Consider the following 24723-nt stretch of genomic DNA (forward strand, 5'->3'; position numbering starts at 1 on the left):
AATCCTGTAATAGGAAATGTCCTTTTTTTTTTTTCTATCTTCTGGCTGGGCCTGAGCATCGTGCGGATTCAGGGCCCCAGTGCTGGGGATCCCAGAGACCTGGCACGGCCCCATCCTCACTCTCTCGAGGATCCCCGAGGCTGCATCTCACCCTCGGCTCAGCAGGGAACAGCAGACAGAACCCGGTTCACGACTTAGTTTGGAACCAGCACGCGCTGCTGTACCCGAAGCAGAACCCTGGGCCCCGCGGGACGCAGGCTGTCCCCTGCAGATGCTGCTGATGCTCGGCTGCGGCTTTGTGAGACGGAGGGTGAGGATGGGCTCCAGGCACTGCCCTGCAAAATCCCGGCAGTCTGCAACGTAAGGCACGACTGCGAGTCCTGTCTAGGGCACAGAGAAAGTTTAAATCTGGTTTCTCAGCCTCAGAGGGATGTGTGAACTCCTCCCTGTCCTGTCACCCCTTGGCCACGGCAGAATTGTGCCCCCAGAGTCAGGTCCGGATCTTCTCTGGCTCTGCCTCGGTCCCGCACCTCTGACGCTTGAAGACAAAGGCATAAATCAAAGGGATTTCTACTCAGCGAAGAGAAATCCCTGCGCTCGCCCTCGCCCCCGAGCAAGGCGCTGAGCCAGGAGGGCTTCAGGCCACGGGACCGCAGCAGTCAGCGGCCCCGCAGGACCACGACGGAGGGAAGGCGGCAGGACCAGGCCGGGAGCCGGAGGGCCTTAACAGAGGCAGCGCTGTCCCCCCATGGCATCCCTGTCCCTGCCTCGGTTAGACTCTGGAACCGGGATGGGACGAGCTTCTCCCCGTCTTCCCGGCTCTGCCGCCGCCCTCCCCGGGGGCCCCGGGGCAAGCCCGGGCTCCGCTCAAACACAGCCACATTCACTGCGCTTCCAGGCGGCAGAGCAGGAGGAAATTGGGAGCGGATGAAGTCATGAGGATCCCCGGGGCACGCTGCCTGCGCCTTGTCTCCCAGCCGGGCTCTCCCAACCCGCGGACAGAGCCCCCCCCAAACCCCCGGAGGACCGGGCAGCCCCGACCCACGCGTGGCTCTGGCAGGGGCGATGCCGTCCGCATCGAACCTGCACCTTCACGTGCTTCCACTCCACGTGTGCGTCCTCACGGCTCCACCAGACCACAAACACAGGGACCAGCCCGGGGGACGCGAGTCCCGGTGCCCGGCGGACGCACAAACGCCCAGGCTGAGCCAAACCAAGGGCCGCTGCTCTCTAGGGAATCTGCCAGTCCCTAGAGAGCAACCGCTGAGCCAACAACCTCCACGGGCTCAAAAACCACCGAGTGCGACGAGGGAAGAGGTGCACCCGTGTGCAGACCCACCCAACAGCACCCACCAGCCCGGGGGCTCCCAGTCAAGTTTGCCCTGGAAAAGGCAGGGTGGCGAGAGCCTGAATTCCAGCCCCAGCCTTATCAAAACCCTCCCTCCCCAGCCATCGCCCCACGAACTCCGCTCGGCTCCTCTCCCTCGGCAAGCGCCGGCTGAGTCCCTCCCAGCGGGGAACCCCAGCACCCACCGGAGGAGCTTGCTCTGTGTCAGGGCCGGATCCTGCGTTTGGCCCCCACACCCCCCCATCCCAGTCCCACCTCCCATCGCAGTGCGGGGGCTCGGGGTCCGGAGCTTCGCCTGCGCTCGGCGTATATTAGACGCAGATGACTGGGTGCAGCTACCGGGGTAAGAGCCGCCGTCACTTTGATTTATGAGCACATCAGGAGGAGTTTTGGCGTGACACGCGGGACTGACAGGAGCAGTTCATTAAGCTGACACCGAGGTTAGGCAGCAGGCAGCCCCCCGCGCCACCCCCTTCCCCTGCCCCGCAAGACTAGGGAGAGGGACAGCCCCCGCATCGGCTTTGGGGGCACGCGGAGACCCTCTGGCCTCACCCCCGGGGGGAACTGGGGTCTCCGCACCTGGGGGCCGCTTGCAGCAGCTGGACTTGGAAAGGCAAAGCTGCCAGGGAAAGAGCGGGACGGCAGACACCGGCTTCACTGCCTCTTGCCACGAGGGCGAGGGGCTCCCGGAGCCGTCCCAGCCCTGCGCCGCAGCTCCTCGCTCCCCCCCGTGCCCAGGATGCTCTTGGGGCCTGGGGGGTTCACCCTTACACCCTAACACAGGAAAATGTGCTGGGCTGGGCTGGGCTGCAGCTCAGCCCCATCCCGGCGGGATGCATGGATCAGCTGTCTTGCTCGGCCCCTTCCTCGTGCCCCCCGCCACGGTGCAGCTCCTCGCAGACCACGGACACAAAGCACCCCCCGCATCCTCTGGGACAGGATGCTGCCGACAGGCGCTTCCGACACGTTTCCATCCTCCACGCTCTCTCTTTTCCTGCTTTCCCCTTCCCCGCACCCGCCGGGGGATCTCCAGCCGCGCCGCTCCTCCTGGGGAGATCTGAGCTGCTCCTCCATGCGGGGCTGCTACCTGCTCCCGGCGCGGCGGCGGCACAAAGCCGTTCCCACCTGCTGATCCCCCTCCGCGCTCGCAGACGAGCTGCTGACTTACAATTACACCGAGGCGAGTCCTTGAAATCAAGCAGAGCGAAAGCAGAAGGCGCTCGGTTTACAAACCTTGCAGCGGGGCCGTAATTAAATACCGCCGTGGATTTCCATGAAGGAGCCGCCGCCGGCCAAGAGCAGCTCTGCGGCGGCATCCCAGACACGCCAGCTATTCCCCGCGCCGTCGGGGGGAAGCAACGGCATTGCCGTTCCTGGCAGGCACGCGCTGCTGCCCAAAGCAGGCTTTATTAATAGCAGCTGCCCAAATTCATGGGGCGAAGCCGACCCCAAAAAGCCCAGCTGGGGTTTTGGGGAGGGGAAACACCGTGGCATCCGCTCGCGGGGACCCCCTCGCTGTTTTTCGGGGCCACGGGGTGGTGACGCTGGCGGGAGCTGGACATGCACCCCTTTAGCAGCAGCTAATGTCCCCTCCCCCCCGCTGGCCACTCAGACTTTCCTAGTGGATAAATTTCTCATCTCCTCTGTACCATTTAATTAAAAGTTAACATGCGCTTTTTAAACCAGGAGCCCGCTAAGCAAGCCCTTTGTTAGAGCTTAATTATATCCCCGTTTGTTGCTGCAATATAACATCACCACGGCCAAGAGGAAAGTCCTTGAGGAAGCTCAGATTTATGCCTCCCCCGTTCCTAGAGCACGAGCAGCTACTCCAGCTCCTGGAGATGGCTCCGATAAAGCCTGACTCCACACACGCTGCGTAAATACGGCAACATCCCGCAATGAAAGCCCGGGTCAAAGTTTATTGAAGGCTCGAGTGGGTGCTGGCCTGACCCTGAGCCGCTCGAGCTGCCCTATTCCCCCAGCACCGGCATGTGCTTTGCCATCGAACCCCTCCTGCAGCCGCCCCCATGCACGGTCTGGGCTGAAACGCTTTCCTCCTCTAAAGAAAGCGGAATTTTTAAGTGCTGAGAATTGATGAGTGTAAATCAGAGTGCTGGATTTCAGGGGGAAAGACTGGAACAAACAGCCCCAGCACCCCATTCCCCTGCTTGCTACTGACGCTCGGCTGGGGACAGGGACCGAGCGGCTCAGCTCCACGTCCCTCTGCACCAGGAGCCTAAGCAAGGCTGCCGAATAGCGAGGGCAGCGATGTCAGACGTACAGCAGCACGCACAATGCAAAATACCCCCAACGCGGGACCACGCGCACCGATTTGGGAGAAGAGAGAGGGGCAAAAATATGTAAGGAAAAGGAAGGGAGCAGTCGACCCCCAGCCTCCGTGCGACCGGCACATCCCCAAAACCGAGCATTGATGATACAGCCGCAACACCTCGGGAGCGCGTTACTACGGGAAAGGACAGCAAAACCTGTTATGTAAAGGGAGTTATACAAGATTGATGCAATCACAGCCGCATAAACACTCCTCCACCAGGCAACCACCCCCCCCAGCAAAGGGCCCACCGCTGCCGACCTGGTCCCGGGGGGCTGCCAGCATCCCCTGCCTGAGCATCTCCCATTGGAAAAGCCCCTCGCCAGCATCACTGCCATTTCACGCAGCGCCTGGGTTTTGCAGAATCGCCTTTCCTGGCAGCACAAGCCCTGGTTTGGGTTCCCACCCGGCCAGCCCTGCCTGCCTGCTTGGTGCTGCCAAGAGCCTGCCCAGGGCAGGACCAGCTCATCGGGCAAGGGCTGAGCCGAGCCTCCTCTGCTCCCCGCCATGAGGAGGATCTGTGGACTCCTCGCCCTGTGCCGGGGGGGCACCGACCTGCCCCTCCTGCCAGGGAGGGTCTGTCGGCTCTGCCAGAGCTGCCTGCCCTCACCCCGCTGACTTCACCGCTCCCCACACCCACCCCATAGTTTCGAGATGTGCCGACAAGGACGCGGCACTCAGAACGACGCAGCTCGGTGCACGTGCCAGATTGCAGATAGAGAGGAGGAGGAGGAACAACTCCCAGCACCCAGACCAGCTGCCCCAGCACCCCCAGGAGCAGGGTGCCACCGTGGCCTGTCCCCGCTGGCTCCCAGCCGGCTGCCCTGGGTGCTGGGATTCACGCACACCTTGTTTTGTGCCAGTCCCCCTTTTATTAGCTGCCAGATCTGATGGCCCAGAACCCATCTGCGTGAGCTCACCTCTTTGGGTTGCTGCTTTCCGGCTTGCTGCTGTGTCAATAGCTGCAGGTGAAGCTGCTCCTGTTGCTTCTTGTAGTATTCCTGCAACTGGGAGGGAAGGAGGCAGGGATGGGAGAGGAGAGAGCAGCCCGGATTAGCAGCAGAAACACCCTGCTCACGTCTCCCTGCCCAGCACTACCCCGTGCCCAGCACCGGGCTTTGCCGCAGCCGTGCCGGCTCCTGGCATGGCACCAGGGCAGGCTCTTGGCTGGAGGTGAAGAGGAAAAGCACCGGCTGCAGGAGTCACGGCTGCAGAAGAAACCGTGGACACCCGGGTGCTCCGAAGGGCTCTGGATCCGCACAGCGAGTAAAACCCCCAAACACCACCAATGCCAAACCTGCGCTTTTTTTAACGCCGACCGGTTGCCCTGGCTTTCTGCCAGCAGCCGGACCGGGAGCCTCCGCCTTGCCGGGCCCCAGGGAGGAGGGTCACAACCCCTCCCCGGCTCAGCGATTCCTGTGTATCCCGGGGATTTTGCAGCTGTCCTGGCGGGGGCTGCTCAATGGGGGGATATGAAATACCAGGAGGTGGGTGAACCCCTTCAGAGAAGGGCACCCAGGCATGTAACCCAGTGTTTCAGCAGTGGGGAAACCCCATTTTTTGAGTGGTGGGACCCCAGAACACCCTTGGCAAGCATCGTGGGAGCTGGGGGAGGTCCTGGCTGGGAAGGGGCTGGGAGCAGCCGTGGCCCCTGGCCTGGGCAATGCAACCCCACGAGCTCCGGGGGCTCAGACCTGCATCCCCCCTTCACGGGCACCATGGGAAAGCGCAGGCAACCCAGCTCCTCGCAGCACCGTGGTCGAAACAGAGGGTTTTGCTGGGCCGGTAAAACAGAGAAAAACACCCCAGCCTGCCGACGAGCCACCAAGGAGGGTCCCAGTCTGCAGGAGGCAGCACCGGGACCTGCCGGCGTTGACGCCAGCTCTTGCCCTGGCCCCTAAATAAACTGTTGGTGATGGATTTGCTGCGCGCAGGAGGGGCCGGAGGCACGGGGAGGTCAGCGAGACCCGGCGGCCCCCTCCCACCCGGCCCGTACCCCCGCACAGGGGCGACGGCGGCGGCTCAGGAATGCCCCTTTGGATGCCGGGAAGCCTTTATCAGCTCGGGGCTGACAGCGCTGACAGCAGCAACTTTGCTTTTTCTGCCGGCGAACAGGTTTGGAGAGCCTGGGTGTTTACCCGAAAGCCAATCAAAGCCAGGGCTCTGCAACATGGTCGAGCGCGGCTGCGGGAACATTGGGTCAGGGGTGAGAGGTGTGATGTTTGGTTTTCTTCTGGTGGAGAATGCGAGCTATTCCGGCCTGGGTTGTTTAATTTGCAGTCAAACGTGTTTCTTTATCCGGCTCCAAAGAGGCTTGGAGAAGGACCCACCCAGGGTAGTGTTTACCCTTTGTTCTCTCCCTGGGGCCAACCTTGAATCCTTATCAGCCTGTTTGGAGTAAACAGGTACTGGAGGCAGGAGGAAGGGTGTGGAGGATGCTTGTGGGATTTCTCCTTCTTTCCCTCCCGCCGGCGGGAGGTGTTTACCCAAGCAGACCTGTTTTGTTTCGGAGTTGAGGTTTGGTTTTTTTTTTTTTTTTTCCTTCTCCTTTTTCTTCCCTCCCTGTTCATTTTACATTTGACGGAGCGCTCCGGAAAAGCCAAACGGGGCCGTGAGAAACAAACCCACGCGCTCAGGTCTGGAGCCAGACCCAGGCACCTGCCCCAAAGCCCAGGCAGCGGCCGCAGGGGCTCTGCCCAGGGTCCACCGAGCCAAGAGCATCCACCCACGTCTCTCCCCACGAGCCAGCCGGCCCCAAACCAGCCCTCGTGCGGGGGCTTTCTGCGCTTTGGAGACCCTGACTCAGGGCAGCAGCATCCAGCTTTAGCACCTGCAGCTCTTTTCATCCCTTGGTGCTGGATGTGCTGGGAATCCCCAAGGAAATATGGGGGGAACGCAGGAGCTCAGGGAGGAAAGGACCCATCTGCCTGCCCCCGACAAGCTCCAGCATTCAGGAGCACCAGTGGGAAACGGCTCGGCCGGATCCAGCCCACGCACAGCCAGCCCCGCACCAGCGTTACCTGTTGCAGCATTATCGCCTGCTGCTGCTGCAGGAGGGCCTGGAGCTGGGGCGGCGAGAGGATCTGCTGCATTTGCTGTGGCGTGATCATCTGCGGGGACATCATGGCCACAGACACGGGGACCTGCGGAGAGCAAGGACACGTCACCACTCCCAATTCCAACCCCGGAAAACCCTCCCCAAATGCCAACAGCCTGCGGGTGCCTCCCACCCCCCAGGCTCTCCCAGGGCACGCTCCGTGCCCCTCATTCCTGCGTAACCTTCGGTGAAGCCCTTTGCCACCACAGCCTGTCCCGGCACGCCGAGGCCACTGCTGGGGACACGGCGATGGCGGGGAGATGCCCCGCAGTGCAGCTGGCACTGGGGTGAAGCTTCCTAAACCGCAAGCTCCCTCACCCCGAGGGCAGGATACTCTCTGCCCGCAGGGTCGTCTTTAAACGCAATTTAGCCGGGGGAATCAGGCGTCCGGAGGAGCCAGCGGCTCACGGGCAGCCAGCTCCAAACCACGGCTCCCTCCCCTCCTGCGAGCGCAGGAAAGGTGTCGGGCACCGCTGCTTCCCTCAGGGTCCGGAGGATACAGGGAAGAGGGAAACACCAAGGGAAGCGGGGAAGATACCGATCACCCACATAACTTTGCAAAGCAGAGCACAGAGGAAGAGGTTACCAGGTTCTCCATAGACACATCAAAGCTTTACCTCCAGCTGACACCAGTAACTCATGTAATTACCATACCAAGTGGAGGGAGGACTAAGAAAACCTGCCAACCCCTGCCTTTGGTTATCGTAACACGGGTCCACACCCCCACGGCAAAGCGTCCTAGAGCGGGGAAGGTGTCGGTGATGGATCCCAGCCCCGCCAGTCCTGCTCAGGTGGAGCAACGCTGCCTTCCCAACCACAGCCATCAAGAGCTGCCTTGTCCCAGCCCTCCGCTGATCCCACCAGCCCAAAGCCCTTCCCGAGGCCCTGGGCAGGGTTATGGCTCTGTCGTAATTTAATAACCCTTCCCGGATGCTCCCTTTTCCTAGGAAAGCAGATGACCACTGCTGGTCGGGGGCAGGAGAGCCGGTGAGCCACCAGCAGCCTCCTGCCCGGCAGCCTCGGGCTCTCGGAGGGGACCCCCCCCACGCGGGACGTGGCAGAGCCCGAGCCAGGTCCCCGTGCGAGCCAAGGACCCAAGTTTGATCCCAAGGACGCAGCTCGTCACTCACACGTCTCGAGACCTCAGAGACCAAGGGACAGAGAAACAAAGCAACGGGCTTCACATCCCCCAGCAAAGTCCAAACGAGAGCCCGATACGCAGCAGCCCCTCCTGGCCAGGACCCTGAGCGATGCCTGGGCTCCTGGTCCGGACCTGCTGCCCACCCTGGGGGCTGCCTCCCCCCTCCGGCCATCCCAACAGGGCAGGGAGCAGGGATGGAACCCCAGGGCGGCCCCGGGCAGTCCCTCCCGCCCGTGGCAGGCGTCCGGCCGGGCTGGAGCGTGCTGACCTTCAAGGGAGATTGCAAAGGCTTATCTGTTTACTCAGGCATTTTGCTGGAGGGAGGCATCGCAAGCGGGCCGAGTTCCATTTGTTGCGGGCGATCCGTCCCCCCCCCCAGCCGCCTTTGTGTCAGAGTTATTGATTAATTGCTGCCTGTTCACACCCAAGGGCTGCTGCTGGGGTGCCTTCGACTGCACGGGCTCGGCTGGCGGCGGGGCGCTCCGGAGGATGCAGGAGCATCCCCAGCAAAGAGCTGCAAAGCCCGGGAGGGCTCCGGCACCCGCCGACGCCTGACGGAGAGCCCCGAGCACCCCCTGCGGCTGTTTCGGCGGTCAGGTGCTCACAGACAGCTGTGCAAAGCCCTCGGCGAACATCTGGGAAGGAGGGAAGCTCGCGAGGATGGCAAGACGAGAGCGAGCGGGGTGCGCACCCGCTTGCTGGGAGCTAAGCATCCTGCTAATTTCCCTTTGCCAATTCATCAGCTGGCAACGTGCTCGGAATGAGAGCCCCTAATTAATTGCTCATCCGCATCCCCCATCCGGGCGGCCTCCCCGCCCCCACCGCCGCTGTGGCCTCTCGTACACGTTTGCTGGCATTTTCAAATCGGAGGCATCCTAATTACCGGAGAGTTATAACACCTTCCATTTCTCGCCCAGCGGACTGACACCCTGTCAAGAGCAAAGAGAATTGCCAGAGGTTTTGACAACACTAATTGCCCCTATAATCTAAAAACACAAAGGAGAGGCGATTAGTCGAGAGGGCCCCAGCTCTCGATCCGACACGAGGTTTTCACAATGTTACAAGAAAACAAAAGCGACGCTTTTTAGAGTTTGATGGCTGCTAACAAAAGCAGAATTATATTTTCATACAACCTTTGTCTGCATTAAATGGCTTTTTCTTCCACACTCGGATGCGGAGCTGACACGGGGAAATGGCGGCGGGTTCGTGAGGGGGTGAGGTGTGAACGGGGCGAATCGGTGCCGGCTCTTGCGAGGGGCATCTGGGCTTCGCCGCCTGCCCGAGCCCCGACGGACGCCAAAGCCGCATGAAGAATTTCCACCCAGCGTGACCATCACCTCCCTCCCGGCTAAGGGTTCCAGGGAGGGCAGGAACTTTCTGTAGTAAAAGGGGAAATTCCCACATACAGCGAGTTTTGCTCCCGCTGCGGCCATTCATCACGCATACCAGGGAGGCCGCGGCGCTGCCACCAGCGACTGGCTCGACGTCGGCACGGGGCAGCAAACCGCAGTGCCGCGGTTCTCGGCCCCGGGCTCCGGTGACAGCCCCAGCCGGCGCTGTCGGGGACGGTGACAGCTGCTGCCCTGGCAAAACGAGATGGGGACGGAAACGTCCACCCCCGGCTCGGCCGAGAGCCCTGCGGGGACACGCGCCGGCAGCTGATCTGCTAACGGGGAGGGGGACGGCACGGCGCGGCCCCCCGGGACACGGTTCAGCTCCTTCCCCTCCAGCCCCGGCACTCGGTGACCACGGCGTGCGAGCTTCCCCGTGGCAGGGCACGAGGCCAGCCCGGCACCCCTGGATAACAGGGGGGCTTCGGGCAACGGTCACCTCAAGAACTCGGACCCAGGTGGCCAAGCCCACAAGCGAGAGCCAAAGGGCGAGAGCGGCGCGGCGGGGGTGCGAGGGGGTGCGGGGGGGTACGGAGCCGCCCCCAGCTGCCCCCTCTCCCTCCGTCCACCCGGCAGCAAAGCCCCTCCCCAGGCACCAGAGCTGCCGGGGACCGTCCTCGCACATGGCGGTGGCACCAGCACCCAGCAAATCCCTCGGGAAGCAGGTCCCAGGAGCCAGCCCCCGCAGCAGCGGCTGGTCCCCGGCCGGCGCGTCACGAGCTGGCATCTGCCAGACACCGACTCGGGAAGGGTTTGACTCACGCCTTGGCCGGCTGCCACTCCGCAAAACTGCTTACTAACAGCTCCGGCTGCCTCCCAGAACGCCCCGCCGCTGCGGCTCCGGCCGGCGAGCGGGATCTCGAGGGGGTGATTTTCCAGGTGGTCCCGGTTGTAATCCCTCCGTGCCAGAGGATGGGGTGGACGCGGATCATCAGGCAGCGGGTGGAAAACGAGACGGGTATTACAGGGGAAACTCGGCGCTTGGCGTAAGCACGGAGCAGCTCTGCCAAAGCCGGCTGAGCGAAACAGGATTTGGCCGGGTGTAACGCAGCAGGATAGGGGAGCAATACTTTTATTTAAATTTTTCTTAGGTTTTTTTTTTCTTTTTCCCTTTTTTACGGGAAGCAGATTGCAACTCCCAGCCACGAGGCAGAGCAGGGAAAGCCACAGCCCGACAGCCGGTCTTGGCTCCCAGCATGGCGGGGCTGCCATCAGAGGGCCGGCCGGCCTCGTGACCCCTGGGACAGCCGGCCTGGCACAGCGCGGGACCCGGGACATCCCCCATCAGCCTGGAGGGTGTGAGCAAGCCCGTGGTTTGCTCAGCCTCAAAGCATCCCTGCACCGACCTTCACCTCCCAGCCACCCATGCCGGGAGGCTGCCGCAGGACCCGCTGCGTCCCGGGGGGAGCTGGGGGGAGCACATTGCCACCGCTACGGAAAGGAGCATCTCCAGGTCCGCACCTAAACCCACACGTCCAAGCTCCCACGCCAGGGCAGGCGCAGCCCAGACCTTGTCCACCCCCCTCCCCACTGACCTGGGGGGACCCTGGGGACACCGGGATGAGCAAAGCTCTCCCTGCGGCGGGCGCACGCCAGCTACCTGGGGTGTTCAATGCTTCCTGCAGAGCCCAAGGCGCTGCACATCCTTGTCTCCGATCTTATCTTGGGTTTTAACTCCCAATTAGAAACAACAGCAAACATGTTTGTGCTGTTTTTCTTTTTTTTAAACACCCTTTTCAATTCCAAAACCAACAGAAACAAACTGAGGAGGTTGGCGAGGGAGGCCAGGAGCTGGGAATAGAAGGGGAGAAGCAATCGTCACCAAGAGCAGCTTCAGGCCTGCTCTTCTTAGGGGCGGGGGACGAGCAAATTCCCCCCGAGCACCCACTTCTCACTGCTGCAGCTGGCAGAGAGCAAACCTTTCATCCTGAACCCAGCCAAAACGTGCAGGCGCATCCATGGGTCCCCCTCCTGCGCTCAGCATCCCCGGCCGAGCTCTGAGATTCAGCTGCCTCAGACCATCTGCAATAGCTCCCAACGCCCAGGGCCAGGCAGCGACGCTGCTCACACCGCGTAACCCCAGTCACGGTGACATATACCTCGACGGGTGGCACAGAGCCACCCAAACACAGCCCAGCCCCTACCCCCCTCTGCGCACACTGCGCCTGGACCTTACCAGGATGGGACAGAGACCAAAACCTACCCGGGGTCAGAGGAACCAAACCCAGATCTGCAAGGGAGCTCCAGCTCCATGTGCTAGGCTGGGTTTTGAGGCCGCGGGGTTATTCTATGAATACTTTGAACAGCCTTAGCACCAAAGGAGTAATTGCCCTGGGTGGGGGCGGCAGGAGGAGGGCAGCAGCACGGGGTGAGCGGGCGAGTGGGTGCTGGCGTAGCAGCGTGGAGGACAACCAGCCTCTGATGTTCAGTTACAAGCAAAGAAAAGGAGGAATCAATCCCCTGCGTGTTCAACCCAACGTGCATCCTCGTTAGCGCAGCCGCCCCGCCGGGGAGGCACTAATCACGCATAATCGGGCTGCGAGTCGCTAAAAGTTGAAAGGGAGCTGGCTGGGGGATGCTCGCGGCAGAGGCTACGGCACGCTGGAGCGCTCGCTGCCGGGCGGCCCCTTCCTCGGCACGGTCCTGCCGCGGCTTGGGGTGAGCTGCTGCCCCCCGAGCATCACCCGGGCAGGATCCCCCGGGGACCACATCTCCTCCATGGGCACGGCGTGCTGGCACAGCTCGTCACACCGATAAAATCTGCGGGGGCTGAAGTGACTCCTTTGCTCCCCCGTTAATCCAAAATGCCGTTGCTGCTGTGTCGGTGGCGGGGATGGCGGAGCGGGCTGGGGCGGCGGCAGGGGCTACGGGCCGGCAGAGCCGGGGGCTCCGGGAAGGAGGAGGGGGAGCGGCGGCGGGGAGCAGGGACGGACGGCGGTGCTGCGAGTTCAGATGGAAAAATCTAGCACCGCGCAAGCCGAGACGGACGGGCTGCTGTATTTTTTCCTGGAGAGGGAACGCAGAAGGGCTGGTATTGATCTGTCTTCATTACCCATTTCACTCAAGTTTCAAATCAACAAAATACACTTTTCCGCTCTGCTGCCCTCCCCGCCGCAGCAGACAAAAGAAAAGCAATTTCCCGCAGTTTGCTCCAAACTCCTCTCCCCTTCCCTCGGTGCCCTTCAGCCCCTCTCCCATTTCAGAGGCTTTTTAACCTCAGCAAGTTGCTCCCGCCGGAGGCTGGGAGACCCCTGGCTCCAGGCCTGAGCTGGGGAAGGGACCCCAAAAAGGGCACCCCGTGATTCAGCGGTGCCTCCAAGCCAGAAATGCGGGGTGCTGCCTTTCCAAACACGCTTCGGCACCCGGTGCTATGGGCTTTATGGGATGCCGGCAGCGTCTCCCCGTGCCGCAGGATCCCTGGGAGGATCCGCTGATCCCAACCAGCCTCGTGCAGGAGAGGAGTGCCCTGCAGACCATCTGCAGCAGAAGTCCTCAAATGCAACACTTTGTCAGCATCCTCCAAGTTTCTAACAGTTTTAAAGTTGTAAAGAAATAAAACCATTGAAAAATGTTTCAGGGTGGGGTTTTTTGCCATTTTTTTAAAGATGCAGCTGTAATTCGAGTGCCAGCTGTGAGGCTCTCCATGCACACCTCCAGGCATCTGGGGGGAGAGAAGGTTCAGACTCCAGAAAAAATCCCCATCGAGCCCAGCAGCTCCTTGTTTGTTTTTAAGAGCACGCTGTTGCCGGCTGTCGTTAATATTCCTGCTGGCTTGGTGCCCCATAAACGTCCCGTCCCCGTCAGCAAGGTGGCAGGGAGCTGCTCGCTGCAAAGGCAAGCGCCCGGTGTCGGCAAGCGCAGGAACTCGCAGCACCGCTGGGCGTTGGGTGCTGGGGCTCCTGCTCTCTCTGCCGACGCCGGGACCCTCCTGCCCGCTGGGACTGGGGGCTGGGAGCCGGCCGGCAGGGAGCTGAGGGGAGGCCACTGAACCAGCTTCTCCCCAAAATACCCAAATGATGTGGAAATCCAGCCCCGGCTGCATCTCTGCGGGCAAAGCCCGCGGGAGTCTGGGCTGGCACACCGAGGGTACCCCGGTTCCCAAACATCGCGATGACCCCCCCCACCCCGGTCCCGCTGCGCTCCCCCTTCCCTCCCCAGCCAGGGGCTGCTGCGCTGGGACCCAGCCTCCCGCCTCCTCCAGCCGTCCTGGCCAGTCTCATCCACACCACTCTGCCGTTAGATAAACTTCCTTCCAAAGGAGTCTGCTTAATCCTCTATCTCCCCTCGGTCAGATCCCGCTCCAGCTGCCGGCCGGGCCGGCGGGGCGGGGGGAGAGGAAGAGGCCGGTCGCTGCTGAGTTATGAGCTATTTCTGACTCACGTCTACAACTTTCACAAGTCCTTTTGCAACACAAAAAGGGAGGAGGGGAGAGGAAGGCAGATCCAGCTTGCTCCAGCAAAGCCGTCGGCCAGATGGGCAGGGAGGGGAGGCGAGAGAAAGCGGCAGAGAGGGACGGAATGGGACGTTAAGCGAGCGGCAAGCGAGCGAAGTGCGAGCGCATCGCAGCCGGGGAAAGCGGCGGAGGGAGCAGCAAGGGACGGGCAGGGGAAGCGCGGGCAGGGGAAGCGCGGGCAGGGACGCACACCCACGGAGGAGAGCGAGGCGCCGGTTACCGGAATCTGACTTCACCCTCTCTGCCTTTGTCCTTCGCAGAGATTTTCCATGCAGTGACTGCATTTCCTTCCTGCGAGCACCACTGGAAAAAGCCGCCTGTTTGTGCCGCAGAAGCCCTGACTAATTCCCGCTGCTCGTACCCGGCTGCCGCTTCCCAACCTGGTGAGCGGCCGGGGGGTCTGGGCTCCCCCGGCCCCCACGAGCCCCCCGGTGCTGGCAGCACCGGGACGGCCCTCGCTGCCAGCCGAGGCTCAGCCGTGCCCCGGCCACGTGGCTCGCCAAGCCGGGACAGGAGCCGGCGATTGCCCGTCCCAACCCCAGCGCTCATCGCCCTCCCGCTGCCGTGCCGGCTCAGCCTGGCATAGGCAGGACCTCCAGCTCTGAGAGCGCTTGTGCTAATTACTTTCCTTTGTTAATTAAACCCACGTGGCTCTAATAAGGTAACCTGCTGTTCTCCGATAAATTTAATTAGCCTGAAGGGAGAGCCCCTCCGCACAGCTATTTAAATTGTCACTTTCCATCGCTTGGGCTTTGCCTCTTTCTGCCTCCCCCTCTCTCCAGGTTCAGGGCCCTCCTCTGCCCCTTTCCCTTCCCCTCCTCTGCCCCTTTCCCTTCCCCTCCTCTGCCCCTTTCCGTGTGGCAGCGGAGGGCAGCAGACGGGAGGTCCCTACGGGAGCAGGATGCCATCCAAGGGTGCTGCACCCACCCAAAGCCCCATTTTCCTGCCAGTGCCACAAACCCCCCCGCCCCAGATGGGCCTTCGTCCTGTCCCAGTGGCTGTCCCATGCTGGAGGACCTGCCCCAGCCCCGGCCCCGAAGGACCGTCCCTTATCCAGCCCCTGCACCCCATTCCCAGCACCCAGCATCAATCTTGGGGTGCCCCGACACTCGGAAACTCCGCACCTCCCCATTCAAAATGCTGTCCCAGAGAATGGTGGCACACGGTGACCTTCTCTCCCTGGTCCTTACCCCACCTGGAGCCAGCCCCTCCCTCACATCACCCTTTCCCAAACCCCAAGAAATTTCTGGAGGTTTACAGGGGATTTAACTCTTTGTGGGCTTTAGCCACCCCGAAGACGGAGGTGACGTCTGCTTGCACGTGCATTTTCCCACAGCACCAGTTTGCAGCCGAGCCCTTCCCGAAAAGGGGGTGACAGACACACACACACGCGTCTCGGGGCTCACCTGCACCGCCGGCTGCTTGCCCTCATTGCTGCTGGGGGAGCTCAGCCCCGTGGCCTGCTGCAGCAGGAACTGGCGTGCCACCTGGAGAGCCTGCAAGAGAGACACAGCGGGGTGGGCGGGAGGAAGGGTGCCCCCTCTTCCTCCTCCGGGCACGCTCCCCAGAGCAGCGCCCAGACGCGGGGCCGGCCGGACTGGTTCTCCGCGGGTTTGACTCACGGGGTGCGAGCGATGCGCGAGGGGGGCAGCGCTCCCCGACACTCCCCACGTGCTCTCTCCTGCCGCACCGGTGTGACCAGTACGTCCCACTGCAGCCCACCGCTCTCCCTACCCCACCGAGGGCCACGGGGACCTGGGGGCAATCCTACCTCCTCCCAGCCCTGCCCCATCTCCAGCAAGGCACCGGGTCCAGCATCTCCGTGGCTCTGGCAGGTTTTCACGAGGGGCGTCCCCAGCCTGCCCCGGCGCGGGCGTCCCCTGGCCCGGCACAACCGGCACCCGACCCAAGGTCCAGCGGCGGGGCCGGCTCCCGGCTGATTTATTCCACCCTTGCACGTAGCCACCGCTGCACTTCTGCTGCAGCCGACATCCCTCGTGTCCAAAGCCCCCGTGTATATTTAATTTTACATCTGATTGTCATGCTGGAGCACCAAAAAGTCCCGGTCACCACCCAGATTCTGGTCAGGCCAAGCGCAGGATTACACCCTAAATTAATAATCCACACACACGTCCGCACTGAGTTTGCACTGATGCAGGAGTTTAGTAACTCGCACAAGTGACCAAGATGAAACCGGCTTATTTTCACGGGTGTTTGCCTAGAAAGAGTTATGATTTCTCTTCACTTGCTTGCAGGGATGAAGGTGTCTCGCTGGAAAGTTGCACAACAGGCAAAGGAGAGAGAAACCAACACAAATCGATAAAAAACACTTGTGGAAACACACGCAGGCACAAGGAACGGTGAGCGAGCTGTGCACAGCACTGTCGGCAGCCAAAGAAAGTGGGTGAAATAAGGAAAATCCTGCAGAGAGACAGGGAGGAGAGAGGAGCAAGTGTGAGCCGGCCGAAGAGCCGGCCGGCCAGAGGCAAGCACGGCCGAGGGCGAGCGCCGGTGTGAGCGTGCAAGCCCAGCAAAGGAGCTTCATTCCAGAGCTGAGCGCCGGCAGAAAGAATAAAGCTCTAATGAAAACAACCCTGCGGTACCCAGCTGCTGCTCCCAGACCCGCTTCCTCGTGTGCTCCTTAGTTTTACTTTTAAGGGCATTTTTCTTTTTTTTTTCTTTCTTTTTGGGTACCTTTCTGAACAACCAAGCCGTTGCAGCCCTGCCTGTAGGACAGCTTTGCATTAGCGCCCGGTGCAGGGTCAGAGCCCGGCTTGGCGGTGCCGCCAGCGGCACACGGGTTCCCCCGGCTGTCATCACCCTGGATGGAAATCACCGCCCCGGCTTCCAGGAGACGGCCGCGCACCCCGAGAAAGGGCCACTTGTTAATTCTCCACGTTTCCAGCTATAAAGAAGAAAGCCTCCAGCCTGCACGCCGCCTCTCCATCCCTCCCTGCCAAATCCACTTGCAAACCCGCGGCGTGGATGCACCTGGACACACAATTTGTCCGCTCGCCTATTCGGTTAACCTCTGCAAACCAAGGAGCACCCACAGCCCCCCTGAACAATGCTCAACGGAGCACCCGTGAAAACTCATTACCTGCGTTTTAATCAAAAGGTCCCATTTTATGCTCCTCTCTGCAGCGGTTGCTTGGGAAGAGCGTACGGGATGGATTTAGAGCAAAAGATGTCCGAGCTGTGCCACCACTGTTTTTTCTGTGATTAAAAGCCTTCCGACCCTCTCTTTGCATGTGGACAGGCATCAGAAGTGCATTTGCAAACCGAGAGGTAATTTTAAAGTTGCTGCCAAGGCCAGAGGCTGCATGCAGAGGGGTTAGCAGACGCAGCCTTATCTACAAAAATATCATTTCCTAGCAGGGGACCCAAACCCGATGGCTGTGCTCCAGACACACGACCCGCTCTGCCCTACCGTGTTTGTCACCATGCGCGTGCCCCAAAAAAGTCAGAAGTCCAGGAGTTTCAAAAACCTCTGGGATCCTACCGTTACCCTCCCACAAGTTGCCAGGGCTGCACCCGGGGCGTACCCAGCACCCGGTGTGCCCAGCGCGGGGGCACCCAGCACTGCCCCGTGCCCACCGCCTCTTCCCGAGCATCCCCGGCCGGCTGCTGGCGATTCTCAAAAACTGTGTGACCACTAAACTTGCAAACTCACTTTATCCATACGACTAAACAAATAAAATCCTTGAGGACAAACGTGGCAATGTGCTGCTGGGAATCACTGATGGTACGAACCCGTGGTCCGAGTCCCTGAGTTGACGCAGCCCCAGCGCAAGGCAACGCTTCTCTGCGGGCACGTTATTTCCCTGCTATTAACAGTAATAGATGGGCATTGGTAATGTGAACACAAAACCCATGTGACAGTTATGACAGCTCAAGGTCTGATATTTTAATTACTTTTTGAAATGAAAACAGTAATTCCAGTTAAAAGCCAAGGGTGGAGGAATTCAATCGACGGCTGCTCAGCACCAGCGTGCAGCAGAGCCGGCAGGTCCAAGACACCCACCCAAGGATGGGCGCCGGACCACTGGCTGCATCTCACGCGTGCACATCGCCTGTCCGAGCTTTATCTATTTTTCCACGTGTCTGACAGAGGTTTGCATGGATTCGGTCTCTCCGTCTGCACCACATGAAATTCCTCCAGTTTTGCAAGGACTCACAGAGGTGATTCAGTGAGGCAGGTCCCTGCCCCAGCCCAACAAAAATCAGTGCAGCAGGTATGGAAAATACAGCAAAGAAGGGAAAAACAGAAGAGACGTAACGCCAGCACCCAGGCAAAGGGCTAGCCAGGACTTCTCCCACAATCTCTCTTTCTAAACCCAAATACTGGCTGGTCCACGGGTGCCACTGAGTCCCCAGCACCCGGCTGGCTCAGCCCCGCCGCCAGCCGCCCACCCCACGCCACCTCTCAGGGGGGAATTTAATTCACTCCCCGCTGGCTCTCTCACTTTGTTGTGCTCTGAAGCACGAAATTACAAGATTTACAGGAAAAAACAACAAAAAAAAAAATGACAGGGCCTTACAATTGCACACGGGGGCCTCTCCGCCAGCGCCCCGGAGCTGGCCCCTCCCTCCTTCCCCGCCACCCGGCAGCAATTTCCACTTACGCCTAAGTTCAGCTCACCCTGCAAACGAAGGATGCTCTGGCTGGCAGCGCCCGGCTCTGCAAACCTGTTGCACAGCTGCACAAGGCAGGTGGAGCCCCGAGAACTGAATTTCGGGATGCAGACCCCCATGTTATCTGCATTTGTTACCCTCACACACAGGGCAGGAGGACCAGCCCAGGTTCTGGGAGGATAAAGCCTTTTCCCCAGGGATGAGCAAGGAAGGTGTCGCCCATCACCTCTCCTTAGGGCTGCGGAGACGTGGAAGCAGAAGGAAGAAAGTCTCCCCTGCGGGAGTGGATGGGCTTTCACCTCCTGGCTCTGTGAACCGGAGAAAAAATGATTTTTTTAAAAAATTGTATCCTGCTGCATAGTGTTATTCAAGAGTCATTAGCACGTTACCCGTAATTAGGAACGAATGGGTTGTGTCAAATTCATCATGCTCCTGGATGGCTCCCTTTGATCAGCAAATTATCCCATTAAAAAAGTTTGTAATGTCTCAGACGCTTACGTCAAGAGCTGATGCTGTTTGGCTTTGCCCTCCTCAAGAGCAGCAGCAGCAGCGTGTTTCAGGGCTGAGGAAGAGGATGGTGACCCGGGGGCTGCTGGGGGTGGCCCACAACTGCCTCAGGCTGCGCGGGGGCACGTAACACCCCCGTTATTGCTGGGAGAGATGAGAGCGGCGGGAAGGTGCGTGCTGGGACAGGGAGGGGGTCAATAAATAAACCGTGCTTGGCGTTAATCCCAGGCGCGGCGAAGGCTCTGTCCAGACAGCGCGCGCCCGGCCAGGACCAGCCCCGAGCTGCTCCCGCGGCAGCGGAGGTTTCTGAGCGCAGAAAGGGGCTCTCGGGGTGCCCACCCCGCGGGGATGCTCGCCTCTCCCCGGAGACCGAATCCCTCCAGTTCCCCGGATCCTGCCCCGACTTCAGGCAAAAGCGTCTCACGGTGCGGCAGCGGCGCCGCCCCTCACCCTGGCTTCCACCAACATACCTAGGGAGCATCATGGATTCCTCGCCCATAGGCTCGTGCTCCGGCCAGGAGGACTCCGCACCTCCATCCCTGCACGCGACGGAGGGGGCGCAGGCCGGCAGGAGGGGCGGCTTTTGGCTGCCTTCCCCACGGCCAACGCCACAAACTTCTCTGTCTCCCACCGGAATGCCAGGTGTCCCCCCCTCCCCAGCACTGGAGAACCCAGGGAGAGGAGCCGGCGGCTCCCATCCCCATTTGGGGGGCTCACTCACACTTCGGCCCCTATGTTAATCCCTCGTCCCTGCCTGGCTGCCTTTTCTTCCTCCAAACCTGCCCGGGCTGAGACTCCGAGGCCTCCCGTTCCCTGGTCGAATCGGGAACAAACAGGTCAAGAGGTTCAAAAAAGTTTGGCGGGGATGGAGATGTCGGCAGGTCTTTCTAAACACGCGAGCCCCAGCCTCCCGAAACATCAAACAGCACAACGGGAAAGCTTGTCCAGGGTAGTTTTAAACCCGCCTTATTCTACCAGGTATTTCATTTTACGAGGGTGTACTTTTTAATTACGCCCGGCGGTGCCCGGACGCTCCGGCTGCCCGAGCCAAAAGCAGCGTGCCGGCGTTCACCCGGCCCGCGGTGGGAACCGCTGCCCAAAAATAGCCCAGGGATTTTCCACCCAGATGGGATCAAAGCTTTGCATGGGGTTTTAACCTCCAATGAGTGAAAAACCGCCCTAAAAATGATATTAAACCAAGAATTTTGCAAGGAGGGGGGCAGAAAGAGGATCTATAAAGAGAGTCTGCATCTTCTCTTTTCCCTCCTTTCCTTTTGGAGAGTAGAAAGAGGTTGGGAAGGGATGAAAAAATGTTTTTTTAAAAAAAAAAAGATTTTTTACACTAACCTCATAAAAATGACATCGTCACATTCCAGAATTAGCGCTATTAAAACAACACACACACGGATATTTTTAGATGGATATTAACGGTAAATGATGCCATACTGAGAAGCACTTCCACCCAGCCCAGCCCCGGTCCTGCTTAACCAGAACCAAATGGCTCAGAGAGATCAAAATTAACAAAAATGACACAATTCTTCACAGGGGGAAAAAAGAAAAAAAAAAAAAATCCTTTTTACAAGCGGCTCTGTGCCTCTCTCGGCCCCAGCTGTTCTCCCTTTCGCTGCACACGCTAATGCTTCTGGACTTTATTCCTCCACTCTTGACTCTTCAATCCTCGCAGGCGAGGGGTTAAACCCATTTCCACTAATGAAGAACACAAGGAACAAGCTCCCAACAATCCCACCCCATGAAACAAAACAAAAAAAAAAGGGGGGGAAAAAGGAAAAAAAACTCTTCTGCATTTGTACTCAGTAAAATATGAAATATAAATCAAGGAACCTAATAGAGAGATGAGTTTCACTTAAGTGCGCCAGTCTCATTTTTATCTTAAATACCCTAATAATAGCAGATTACACAATATATGTGAGATGTGATCACATGTTTTATGGAACGGTATCTTTCCTATGGCAGAGAAGTGCCTTTCCTCCCCCCATCCACACCCTTCTCTAACTACCAAAAAAGTCTGATTTGCTTCTGGGGGTGTTTTTTTGCCTTATTTTTGTTTAATAACTTAACATTTCTTTGACATGTGTCTACAATAAACTGCAATTTTTTTTTTCTTTTTTTCATAATAAAAAACCTGCGGAACAACGCTAGGGCGGCTGGATTTTCCAGATGGCTCCTTTTCCATGGGATGGCAAGTTGCAAAGAGCTACCGTGCAGCTGCCGGGTTCGGGGACTTTCCCCACAATTCCCCCAAGACGTCCCTGCTCCGAGCACCTCCGCGCTCTCACCCCGCCGCCCCCCGCCCCCCAAAATCACAAGGACCCCTGAGACCCAGCCTCCCCGCACCCCATGGCTTTAAACCCCAGCTCCAGGAGAAGACCTGGAGACCCTGGATTTTTTGCAGGAACTCGGGGAAACCCTGGAGAGACCCGAATCATCAGAGACCGGTCCCCGCTCGGCGCCGCAGCCCTGCGCGATGCCCACCCGTGGGCCTCCCCTGCCGCCGTGGGGTGCAGCGCTGCACCCCGATACCCAAGCCGGAGCATCCCTCATCTTTCTCCCGTCTCAGGGATGCAACACCCCCATCACGCCGCCGCCCCGTTTCCTGCCCAGCCTTCCTCCGGCGAGGATTACGGGGTGAGGGGGGAGCGGCATGGCAGGGGGCGAGGGGCCGGCCCCCACGTTAAAAACTCATTAATGCGCAGAGGCGGCGGGGCCCTTTGGAGCCCGGCTGGAGGACGGCAGCGCGCTGGAGGTCTCGCCACGTTCCCACAGCAACGGCGGTGGGAGACCCCGGCCGGCGGGCAGCCCTCCCATGCCCCCAGCCGACCTCTCCCCTCCGCCAACCCCGGCACAATGCGGACGCGCGCTATTCAAGCTTTTCAGCTGAATCCCGCCATTGAAATCCAGGGATTTAACCCGAACGCCATACCCTGGGCTGGGTGGGGGGAGAGGGAGGGAGCGAGGGGAGGGGGGGTGGCCTTTCCGCACCCCGTCCCGCCAGGCTCCCGCTCTCCCTCCAGCCTCTCCGGACCACGGGATGCTCTGAAGTCACCCGGATCGGGGTGGACAGACCGACTGGGCGCAGCCAAGGACGGCGACAGCAAACTGTGCTCGGCCGTGGAGCAGAGCCCGTGCCGCAGAGGGAAGCCCCTGTCCTGGCAAAGCCGGGCTGGTGCAGCCGGACACCCGCGTCCTCTTGCTCCAGGGACTCCCCAGAGGCCACAAAGCAGCTTTGGGGGTCCCTGAGCACCCCGCGATACACGCACCTCCACGCAAGCTCCCACCTGGGGCGCTCGCCTCTGGGGCAGCATCTTGAGAGATGCGTTTTAACCGGAGAAGAAGCCCCAGGGCTGTCCGGGTTCACCCCTTTCAAAAGGGTGAAAGCAGAGAGACTCCGAGCGCCAAAGAAAGTCAAAACCAGCTCGTTTTACCAAAAGGTGCAAAACCAGCCAAAAGCGAGGGCAGAGCACGCGGCCCCGGGGAGCTGCGTCGCCCAAGCAAACCCCTACGGACGTGGAGTTTTCCGCCACTGGTGGGGTGGTCGAGTGGCGGGTTCCCACCCCTCCAGGCTTCCTAACGTTTCTTGGGGATTTCATATAGTTAAATAAGAACAAGGATTGAGCACCGGCAGAGCCAGGACGGAGGAGCTGTCAGACTGGAACAGCCCAGTGGTCCGGGAGCCGCCTGCAACAAGGGGCGAATGCTGGATGCTCGCGAGGATGGTGTAAAGCCTTCATAAAGCACCTAATTGTGCAAAACTCTATATATGGGGACATTTATTCCTGACCCCAGCTGGTGCTCAGCCTGTTCCCTGAAGCATGAAGATTGATAGTCCTTGGGATGGGTTTTTTTCCCTCCCCCCAAGGTGCTGTCATTGCAGATATCATTTGTTTTTGGAAGTTTACCAAACTCTCTGCCTTAATAATTCCACATGCCGGCGAGTTTCCCAGGGTAATTACACCGGGCATCCGAAAGGAGAAATGCAAAAGGGTGAAATCAAACATCGGCCATGCCTTGGGCAGGACTTACTGGGCGAGCTCAGGGAGCAGCATCCGCAGGGATGAGCCAACAGCAGCGGCGCTCCGCATTGCAAAACCCCCTTTTCCCCTTATTTTCCGGAAGGGATAACCCCGTTTTTCACAACCACGCTGCTCACCCTCTAACCTGCACCGCTTCGGCCGCGCAGCAACAAGCATCTCCTATTCACCCCTGGCTCCGGCTGCCACTCAGCGAAATTCGGGGCCGTCCCCGGCGCGGGGAGGGGAGCGAGCGGCGGCTCCTTCGCAGGGGTGACTCGCAGCAGCATTACACGCATGATTACCCTTCGGATCAGGGGAACAGGGGCTTAACTGCGTGCGAAACGGCTGTTATTCAGGTAATGGATTTACAGCACTCACTACTAAAGTATCAGACACAGCAATTTTTTACAGCTTTCACGCTGGAATTTATGGCTCAGGGAGGCGATCTCTATACGAGGCAGGGATCATTGCCTTATTTAGTATCCGAGGAGGAAAATTTATGTTTTCTCCAAAGTTTGTTTTGAAAGGTAACCTGCAGGCACACACACACGTCCCCCCTCCCCACAGCTGCCCGGGCGCGCACGGGGAGATGCGTGCCATGCAGCTCCCATGCACGGGCTCCCTGAGGCGCACGCACGTGTGCTCGAGGACAGAGCTGTTGCACGCACATGTCGCGGTCACACGTGTTTTATGCCGCATGTCTGAGGTTAATTCTTCAGCTGAAGGCACCAGGAGTCCCAGAGAATGGGGGACCACCTCCAGTCACCCACCTGGGTGACCAAACACAGACTCAGAGAAAACCTGCTCCTCGTTTTACAGCCAACAGGTCGTTACTCTGCTCTCGCACCCCTCCTCCTTTTCCTGCATCGCTTTCCCCCCACCAAGGGGGCCCCGAGCAGGCAGACCCCACCAGCACAGGCAGGACCTGCCCCCCAAACCGCAGCCGTCTCTGGGGCAGCAGGCACCAGCCCACGAGGTGCTCGGATGGATGAGCTCCATCTCCCAGGGAAGGACAGGCACCTGCTTTTCGGGACAGCACTTGCACCCCAGCTTCAACAGGGATGCCCGAGTCTGGTGCAACCCACCTCCCGGGCCAGCCCCGGCGACAAGGGCCGGGTAAAATCGAGTGTTTGCCCCCAAATCCCCAAAGGGCCCAATTCCACGTTGCCCTGCGGAAGGCAGTAAGAGCAGGAAGCTGGGCGTCCCTCCTACCTGCTGCTGCTGGAAGTGCAGGAGCTCCACGGGGCTCATCTCGCCGTTGGTCTCCCCGCTAGCGGCTCCTTCGCGCCCTCCACCCCCTCCGCCGCCGCCTGCGCCGCCCCCGCCGCCATCGGGCTGGTTGCTGAGACTGCTGACCCCGTTTTGGCCGGAGGGAGTGGACCGTATCGTCTCCGAGGCGGATTCAACCATCATGACTTGCTAGCAGGACCTGAGGAGGAGGAGGAGGAGAGAGCAGAGCCTGAGAAGAGAGTCTGAAATCCCTGGTCGGCATCCCCCCCCGCCGCCTGCCCCACGTCCCGTCCCCGTCCTATCCCATCTCCGATCCCCGTGAGGCCCGGCAAGGAGATGCAGGGATAGGACGTCAAACCCCGGTCGGTTTTAGTTGTGTTCAATTTACTCCAAAAAATGAACGTGCGACGGCGTGAGCTGCTGCGAACGCACTGCTGGCCCTGTACAGCACCGGGGCAAAGCAAGGGCAACCCTTCCCTTAGGAGAACACCGCGCTTTCACAGCTTTCTCCCAGCATGATGCAAGACAGAAAACCCCAGGAAATCAGGGCATTTTTCACAG

At 60.0% G+C, this 24723-nt stretch overlaps 1 protein-coding gene across 5 annotated transcripts in view; it reads right to left on the minus strand.

Moving 5' to 3' along the window:
- The window catches only part of FOXP4 (forkhead box P4), a 62318-nt gene that overhangs the window by 15105 nt on the left and 22490 nt on the right, over window positions 1-24723 (minus strand). For 3 of the 5 annotated variants that reach the window (XM_075776245.1, XM_075776247.1, XM_075776246.1), the window contains exons 2-5: window positions 24145-24361; window positions 15166-15255; window positions 6698-6820; window positions 4598-4684 (exon numbers count right to left, since the gene is read on the minus strand). In XM_075776245.1, the coding sequence (XP_075632360.1) occupies window positions 4598-4684; window positions 6698-6820; window positions 15166-15255; window positions 24145-24345 (501 nt within the window). In that variant the 5' untranslated portion in view covers window positions 24346-24361. Of the gene's footprint in view, window positions 1-4597; window positions 4685-6697; window positions 6821-13979; window positions 14001-15165; window positions 15256-24144; window positions 24362-24723 lie in introns of those variants that run through there. The other 2 variants (XM_075776248.1, XM_075776249.1) reach the window with 2 other exon arrangements.

Source organism: Balearica regulorum, chromosome 25 (assembly GCF_011004875.1).
Source record: "Balearica regulorum gibbericeps isolate bBalReg1 chromosome 25, bBalReg1.pri, whole genome shotgun sequence".
NCBI classification, from domain to species: Eukaryota; Metazoa; Chordata; class Aves; order Gruiformes; family Gruidae; genus Balearica; species Balearica regulorum.